Source organism: Denticeps clupeoides, chromosome 12, assembly GCF_900700375.1.
Source record: "Denticeps clupeoides chromosome 12, fDenClu1.1, whole genome shotgun sequence".
Taxonomy (NCBI): domain Eukaryota; kingdom Metazoa; phylum Chordata; class Actinopteri; order Clupeiformes; family Denticipitidae; genus Denticeps; species Denticeps clupeoides.
In genome coordinates, this window is record NC_041718.1 from 20,662,606 (window position 1) to 20,671,081 (window position 8,476).

Sequence of the window (8,476 nt, forward strand, 5' to 3'; positions counted from 1 at the left end):
GATTTATTTATTATATCTATTTATAAAAACACTACAATCTCTGGCCGGATAAATCATCCTTCCGTTTAATCAGATTCTTCAGCTCTGAATTTTTCCAGAATTGGGCTGTGCAGCTCAAGGTCGCCCGCCGCCTTACTGAGCCAAAATGGCGCCGGTCGTGGCCCCGCCCGCCGCCTTACGGAGCCAAAATGGCGCCGGTCGTGGCCCCGCCCCGTGTCGCTTCTCCCGATCACCGCGGGGAGGCGCTGTGGGCACCACGAGGAGGAACCGCAAACAGCCCGAGATTTGGACTCGGGCGGAGCGCGGGCTGCGTGTAAGAGGTTCGAGCGGCTCCAGCGGCTCCGCCACCCGCCTGCCTGGCAGAGAACGTTTGGTTTTATTAGCGGGTCCTTGCGCCAGATACAGACGACCGGAAGGAGCGGCTCCGGCTTCCAGTCCAGCGGCGTACCTCAGCGGATCTCCCCAGGCCTCCGACCCCCTTCCCCGCCCGGTCTGGATGGTGGTTCCGATCGATCCACCCCGCTTCAGGACTCCCCGAGCACCCCGCCGCTGGACGAGCCGGAAATACCAGCTTCCCGGAGAAAGTTCCGGTCGAACCAGCCGCTCCAGGGCTGCGGCCTGCCGCGGTTCCCCCTTCGCCGGGACAAAATGCAGATTGGCGGCTGACCGCGGCTCCGGGTCCGACTTTACCCGAGTTTTGCTCGTTAAAAGGTTCCTCCGAACGGCCGCCGCGGCGCTTTAAAACCGACCGATTATCGAGCACTTGTGACCGGGAGGCGACTTGTTTTCTATGGAGCGTCAGGAAGAGGAAGCGGGCTGCGCGGAGCAGGAACTGCCGGGCGATGCGCGTTTCTAGCGTCTTTCCTCACTTCTCTACACCCCGATTCTGTATTTACACGCCGGCCGGGCGTGTGTGGATGCTGCGGCCATGATGATCCTGAGCAGGAAGCCGGACGGCCCCGTTACGGCAGGTAATAACCCCCCCCCCCCAAACAGAAGCCTTCTGGACTCTGGAACCCCCTTCTGAGAACGTTCCTACCCCAAACCAGACGATCACGTCCGAGAAGGTGCATGTAGCTCGTTTTTTAATAAGCCAACTGATGCGTGTGCATTTTGGGACCGTGTCCTGGGGGGCTTTGGACGCGTCCCCGGACCCGTAACCCAGGGTACGCTTGGCGTGTAAGTGCCCTTGGGCGCGGGGCGGGGTCTGTATTGAACAGTGCCAGGCTGGGGTGAGTAATATAGCCTGGGCGCGTTGTAAGAAGTCCCCGCCGCTCTCGTTCGTCCCTCTGAGGACGGCGCTCCGGGCCTTTTGGGGTCCCGGATCCCTGAAAATTCACCCGAATGTTCTTTTTTTTTGCCTCCCGCAGCGCGACACGGCGACGTCCTGTACGACTCGTACATGCGTGCCGAGCACATCGTGAACGGGGACGCGGACGTGAATGGACACAACCCCCCCGGCCTTCCCCCGCTGCCCAAACACACGGTGAGTGCTGCACGCCACGCCAGGATCCGACACACTAACGGTCCTTCTGGGGACCGCTGTGGGCATGCCGGTCAGCAGCGTGTCCCCGGCTGGGGACTCTGTGTGGTTCAGAAGATCTGGTCTGGCTGCTCGTAGTGCTGCCTTCATATTAGGCATGTTTTTGTGGCCATTAAATGATCCTGAGGTGGCCAAACGATTCTGTTACACAGATCCACATTTTTAGGTCCTTATCGAGAGCGACTTATACAGTAGTGACAGGGACAGTCCCCCCCGGAGACACTCAGGGTTAAGAGTCTTGCTCGGGGACACGATGGTAGTAAGTGGGATTTGAACCTGGTACTTTGTGGTCTTCTGGTTCAGAGGCGAGTGTTTTACCTACTAGGCTACTAAACAGCAATTGGACAAAAATGTCTCTTGAATAAGCAGGGTTTAGCTTTTAGGACACGTTGTTAAAAGAATAATTCTGAACTATCGTCTTTGCTGATGTCCAACCACGTGTTCTTTTTTTTTTTTTTTTTTTTTACTTTTCTAGCTGGTCTAGTTTTATTACATAAAGTTAATCCTTAGACTTTTCTGGACGACCCGGCCAGCAGCACCGCGCCCTCCGTCTGATCCGGAAAACGCAGGACCACCCACGATGCTGCGCTGCAACATTAGATTTGTGGAAATGTCTGGAGTTCCATTTACAGCATTTACCAGACGTCCTTATCCAGAGCGACTTACAGTCAGTAGTTACAGGGACAGTCCCCCCCCTGGAGACACTCAGGGTTAAGTGTCCTGCTCAGGGACACGACGGTAGTAAGTGGGATTTGAACCTGGGTCTTCTGGCTCACAGGCGAGTGTGTTACCCAGTAGTCTATGCCTAGTCTATTCTGGTCTATGCTTTCGATGGACTTTGTCTTTATTCTACGTTATGATTTAAATACTTACCGGGGACGCTCCAGGTCGGGTGGAATTGAAGAATATTATTTTTTTTTGAAGTTGTGGAACCAGTTCGCTGTGTCCGCACGCGTCGCGTGCACAGCTGTTCTGTCGGCGCCTCCCCGAGGATTACGGCGCGGCGCGTGCGCGCTATCGACCGACCGACCGACCGCGTCTCGTTAGCTTGGTCGCATTGATTGGCCGCGGCGCTCTCGTGTTCGGGTCACCAGGAGAGGCTTTTCCCTGCGCCAATGAAACCGTTCTACATTTACAGCATTTACCAGACGTCCTTATCCAGAGCGACTTACAATCAGTAGTTACAGGGACAGTCCCCCCCTGGAGACACTCAGGGTTAAGTGTCCTGCTCAGGGACACGATGGTAGTAAGTGGGATTTGAACCTGGGTCTTCTGGTTCATAGGCGAGTTTGTTACCCGCTAGGCTAATACCACCCAGTAGTTACAGGGACAGTCCCCCCCGGAGACACTCAGGGGTAAGTGTCTTGCTCAGGGACACGATGGTAGTAAGTGGGGTTTGAACCTGGGTCTTCTGGTTCATAGGCGAGTTTGTTACCCGCTAGGCTGCCACCACCACCGCTGCTCTGCTGGGCCGGGAAAAAAAGGTCCCAGAAATATTAACCCCTTCGTTGTTTTCTCTGTCCGTTTGTTCTGAAGGGCGCGAACAAGCCGATGATGAAGGAGCACCACCTGGTGCGGAAAGAGCCGGTGAAGAGGTATGTTTACGAGGACTCCTACAACCGCAAGGTCGCCAGCATCGGCCAGACCCCTGCCAAAGCCCAGCCGGCTCTCGCCAAGGAGAAGAGCTCCGAGAGCAACGGCTCGGCCAAGTCTACGGACAGCGTTGCCAAGGCGACCAAAGCCGGTGGCCCGATGGTCCCGGAGCAGGCGGTGAAGCAGTACCGGCAGCATCTGACGGCCCTGGAGCAGCAGGAGATCCTCGGCTACCCCGAGATCTACTTTGTGGGTCCAAACGCCAAGAAGAGACAAGCCGTGGCCGGCGGCACCAACAACGGCGGCTACGACGACGACCAGGGCGGCTACGTTCACGTGCCACACGACCACTTGGCCTACCGCTACGAGTTCCTCAAGGTGATCGGAAAGGGCAGCTTCGGCCAGGTGGCCAAGGTCTACGACCACAAGTTGCACCAGCATCTGGCCCTGAAGATGGTCCGCAACGAAAAGCGCTTCCACCGGCAGGCCGCCGAGGAGATCCGGATCCTGGAGCACCTGAAGAAGCAGGACAAGACCGGCGGCATGAACGTGGTGCACATGGTGGAGAACTTCACCTTCCGCAACCACATCTGCATGACCTTCGAGCTGCTGAGCATGAACCTGTACGAGCTCATCAAGCGCAACAAGTTCCAGGGCTTCAGCCTGCCGCTGGTGCGCAAGTTCGCCCACTCCATCCTGCAGTGCCTGGAGTCGCTGCAGCGCAACAAGATCATCCACTGCGACCTGAAGCCGGAGAACATCCTGCTCAAGCAGCAGGGCCGCAGCGGCATCAAGGTCATCGACTTTGGCTCCAGCTGCTTCGACCACCAGCGCGTCTACACCTACATCCAGTCGCGCTTCTACCGCGCGCCCGAGGTCATCCTGGGCGCGCGCTACGGCATGCCCATCGACATGTGGAGCTTCGGCTGCATCCTGGCCGAGCTGCTGACGGGGTACCCGCTCTTCCCCGGCGAGGACGAGGGCGACCAGCTCGCCTGCATGATGGAGGTGCTGGGCATGCCGCCGCAGAAGCTCCTGGAGCAGTCCAAGCGCGCCAAGAACTTCTTCAACTCCAAAGGCCACCCGCGCTACTGCGCCGCCACCACGCTCGGCAGCGGCGCGGTGGTGCTGAACGGCGGCCGCTCCCGCCGCGGCAAGATGCGGGGTCCCCCCGGCAGCAAGGACTGGCCGGCCGCCCTGAAGGGCTGCGACGACCCCGCCTTCACCGACTTCATCAGGAAGTGCCTGGACTGGGAGCCGGCCACCCGCATGTCGCCCTTCGCCGCCCTGCGGCACCCGTGGCTCTACAAGCGGCTGCCCAAGCAGCAGCAGCCGGCGGCGGGCGCGGACCGGGCCCCGGCGCCCAAGCCCATCGGCGAGCACGCCGGCGCCTCCTTCCCCTCCATCGGTGCCAAACTGCCCTCGGCGCCGCCCCCCGCCGGCAACAAACTGCGGAGCACCATGATGGGCGACTCCGCCGGGAGCATACCGCTGCGCACCGTGCTGCCCAAACTCGTCTCGTAGGGCCCCGCCTTCAGGGATGAAGGCGCTTTTTTTCCACGCGCTCGGCAGTTCGATTAAAAAAAAAAAAAAATTGTTAAAAATTTTAATGTCAAATTTAAACGAAAAAAAACTGTATACGAGTTTTTAATACTTTTTTTTTTTTTTTTTAAATACACCTTTGTAGTGTGTGATGCTATGGAATTGGCGAGTGGTGCGGTTTGTTCGTGTTTCGTATTTATACTAGTTTACACTAGCGGGTTTTATTTAAGCGGCGGCGAAAGAAAACGGCGACGCTTGACCGTTTTTTTTTTTTTTTTTTTTTTTTTTTTTTCGAGCTCCGGTTTGCTCGGAAGGGCTTGTGCGTGCGTTCTAAAGGGCTCTGAGCACCGCGGTTCCTTTTATGCGGAGTAGCGGCGGATACGCATCTGTTGGTACCGTTTTTAACCAGTCTTCCTGACGCCTCTTCGCGCGATCGCTCGGTTTCTCGCGTTTCGGTGCGAGCCGTGGAGATGCCGGGGCGTTCCTGTCCAAAGTAATGCGAGAAGGGCGGGGTGGGGGGGGGGCGGAGTCTAACCGCCATTCGCGGTCTTCCACTCTTCCAGCGTAAACAGGTGGTCATCAGTAAATGTGCCATTGTCCATTATTATAATTGGAATTAAAATTCTGATACCACCAGGGGGGGTGTTCCACAATTATCTGGCTCAAGTTGTAGTAGACGATTCGTGATTGACCAATAGAAATTCTTATTGGCATCGGTTAGCCCAGCTGATGGAGGACGTCCACGTTCTCTGTTTATGTTGCCGGGACTACTGTGTTTTTTTTTTTTTTTTTAAGTTTTCCTCCCTTCCTCCGCTAGCTTTATCCGGGCTCGCGTCAGAATGCATTGTGGGTAATTCACCACGGCTCCGTTGCGTTAATACCTTCGTGTTTACTGCCGCTCTGATAAACGACCCACTTCTGACTCCGCGGAGGCTTCTGCTGGGTGAGCGAAGTGGCGTCGACGTAGAAGCTCGCGTTCCCGTGACCCTCGGCGCCGGGCCACGCCCCCTGAGGCACGGTCGCTGCTGCTCCGAGGGACATCGCGCGGGTTTTTCCACAAAGGGCTGTGACGGCACCAGCGTCCCGCCCCTTGAATCCTGTGGACCAAGTTCGGGGTTCTCGCTGCAGACCCTGAGCCCAGAAAACACGCTTCCTCTCTCTCAGGTCTTAACACTAGTCCTCGCTCGCGTGGGGATGTTTAACGTGCACACGTGTGTGATTCCACCAAATAAACGGCGTATTTATAGGGATCCGGGGGCCGAGGGTGACGACGCGTTCGTAGGCCGGTTTTTCGGGGTGGCCCCACGTCTCGCTGGAAACCCAAATCGTCCCTTCCTCTTAAAACAGCCGTCGTGGTGACGGTCACGTCCCTCCTCGGGTCCCTCCTTGTGGTGCAACTCGCCTCCTGCGAAGGCGGGGCTTCCAATCCGGTGCCTTCAGCAAACACACTTGACCGTCTTCTTCAGCTCTGTGTTTTCAGGGTTTTCTACTGTCTCCTTTCATATATTTTATGTTTTTTTTAATAGCTGCATTTTTCTGTCTGTACACAGATGGTTTTAAATGAAGTGTGGGGAGAAAAAAAAAAAAAGTGTATAATTATTGTAAGGTGTGTAGGTGGACGTTTTTAAGGCATGAAATTCAGACACATAAACGGACTGTGACGTGGTGAGAATTGTGTGAAGAAACCAAATGAGTTTGTATTAGTTTTTTTGTAAAGAAAAATAAAATTGATATGAACCGAAACGTTTCGTGCCTGGACGGTGTGTTTCTACTGATCCTGGATCAGCGTATGTTTAACCGGCCAACATAATGGGTCAAGAATGATCTCGCCGACTTTGTCGCACGTTGAACTGATGGCCGCTCAGTTTTTCCCCACCTTTCCCATCTGCTCTTGTCACCTGAGTTTTTTTTTGGGTGCCGATCATTCTTCACGTATTTATTTTCCGCCCCTTCCTGGAATAAAACGGTTTGAAATACTCTGCATGGTCAAGCCACATTTTGCCTGTTCGTGGTGAGGAATGGACGATGGACGGGTTTCGAATCTCGCACAGCAACGTCTCATGAAGGTTTTTTTTTCAGAATGTGAAATTTTTTCAGCTTCTTCAGCCGTTTCCCATCAGTTTAAGGCCAGTTGTGTTCACCAGAGCGTCTATTTGTCTCTGAATAGTGTTAATTAACTCTTTGTGAACGTATGGAATCCGGCGCGGTGAAAATGCCGTTACGTGCGGCGAGTTTGTTCTGCGCTAAATGAGTCAGTTGTGCCGCTGGCGCAGAGACTCCGCGTCTGGACACGGCGAGGGCGGACGCTTGAACGGAAGCTGTGGCCTGATGGTGGCGGGTGGAAAATGGCCGCCCCGCACGTGGGGCCGTGTCTTCGCTGAGATCGGGCCGCATTCTGTCCACGTTCCGTCTTGCTCGGTAAAACGTAACGTCTACGCACCGGTGCACCGGCACCTGTGCTGGGAGTGAGGAAATGAACAGTAATACCGATGGTTTGGCCTTAACGTCTTATTATCCACTTTGCTCAGTTTTTGTCTGTTGCCAACCCAGACATATACAAGAACACAGAGGGTTGAAGACGTAAAGTGAGACACTTAAAGTCTTTTAAAAGAAGACTTGTAGGACTGTAGTCCAAGTAACAACACACAAGTCTTAAAACCAAACGCATAAAGCAGCTCAGTGTCCACCAATCGGTGGCGTTCAGTCGGGACGTAGGCGGGATGCCGAGGTCGCATGGCGGAGCTTATTCCAACAAGAACAGGTGTTTCTGCTGCTCGCGAGCGTCCAGGTGCGGGAGACGCGGCGGGGAAGAGTCGTAAGTGTAAGTGGGGGGTAAAGGGGACGGAGGGTCCGACTCACAGAAAATAAATAAATAAATAAAAATTGCCCCGCCAGCAGACTGCAGATCAACCTAATCCCATTACGGCTCCTGCCTAAACGAAGGGATTACCCATATGGACCATCCGCACTCGGGAGTACCAGGGTCCCCCTGCTCCTCAGTGACAAGGTCGGCCCTCACGATGGGAGCTTTACACACACACACACACACACACACACACACACTCTAAGCCCTGAAGCCATATGGAGGCTTCAGTGGAATTTGAGCACCGCCCGATAAGCTGTGAGCGTGTGAGAGAGAGAGAGACAGGGATATGGGGGAAAGCAACATCGGTGCGAGGTGAGACCATAATCCATGGGCCTTCCTGCTTTTTCGGGGCAGTGGAGGCCTAGTGGTTAAGGACGCCTGTCATGGCTGCCCACTGCGCACTCAGGGTGATGGGTTAAATGCAGAGGACAAATTTCGCTGTGTGCACCGTGTGCTGTGCTGCTGTGTATCACAAGTGACGATCATTTCACTTTCACTTTGGAGGAGAACCACTCATGTTTGCTGTGGAAACGTTTCAGTGGAAGTCCTCCGATGACGTAACGTTCTGTGGTGGCCGGCCAACGCCGTGGCGCGTTTTGGCTGTGAAGTGATCCACGGCGGGAAGCTGTGAATAATGGCCAACGAGGAAGATCTCCTCGCGATCCTCACCCATAAATCGGCTCATGCCCACCGCTGAAGAAAGTTAATCCTTGCTCGCACAAAAATATGAGATGGCCACGCCCGAAGCTATTTTAGATGTGGCACAATCTAAAACCAAATTTCCGTTTCGGCTGAATGCCTGACCCAGTTCCTCGTTGTCTCGTAATGTGCTTGAAGAACCACGAGTAGGACGTTGCATCGGGGATCTGAGCCCACTTCAGACGAACCTGCTTCCACTTGTGAGTACCATAAAGAACCCTGCTGGTTCGAAT

General features: G+C 54.9%; 1 protein-coding gene across 1 annotated transcript; it reads left to right on the plus strand.

Annotated features, from left to right (window-relative positions):
- Nucleotides 1-263: 263 nt before the first annotated feature.
- Nucleotides 264-4,718, plus strand: dyrk3 (dual specificity tyrosine phosphorylation regulated kinase 3). The gene is made up of 3 exons (XM_028997512.1): nucleotides 264-971; nucleotides 1,371-1,486; nucleotides 3,080-4,718. The coding sequence occupies exons 1-3, from the start codon at nucleotides 929-931 to the stop codon at nucleotides 4,658-4,660; spliced, it is 1,740 nt and encodes a 579-aa protein (XP_028853345.1). The 5' UTR covers nucleotides 264-928; the 3' UTR covers nucleotides 4,661-4,718.
- The last annotated feature ends 3,758 nt before the right edge of the window (nucleotides 4,719-8,476 follow it).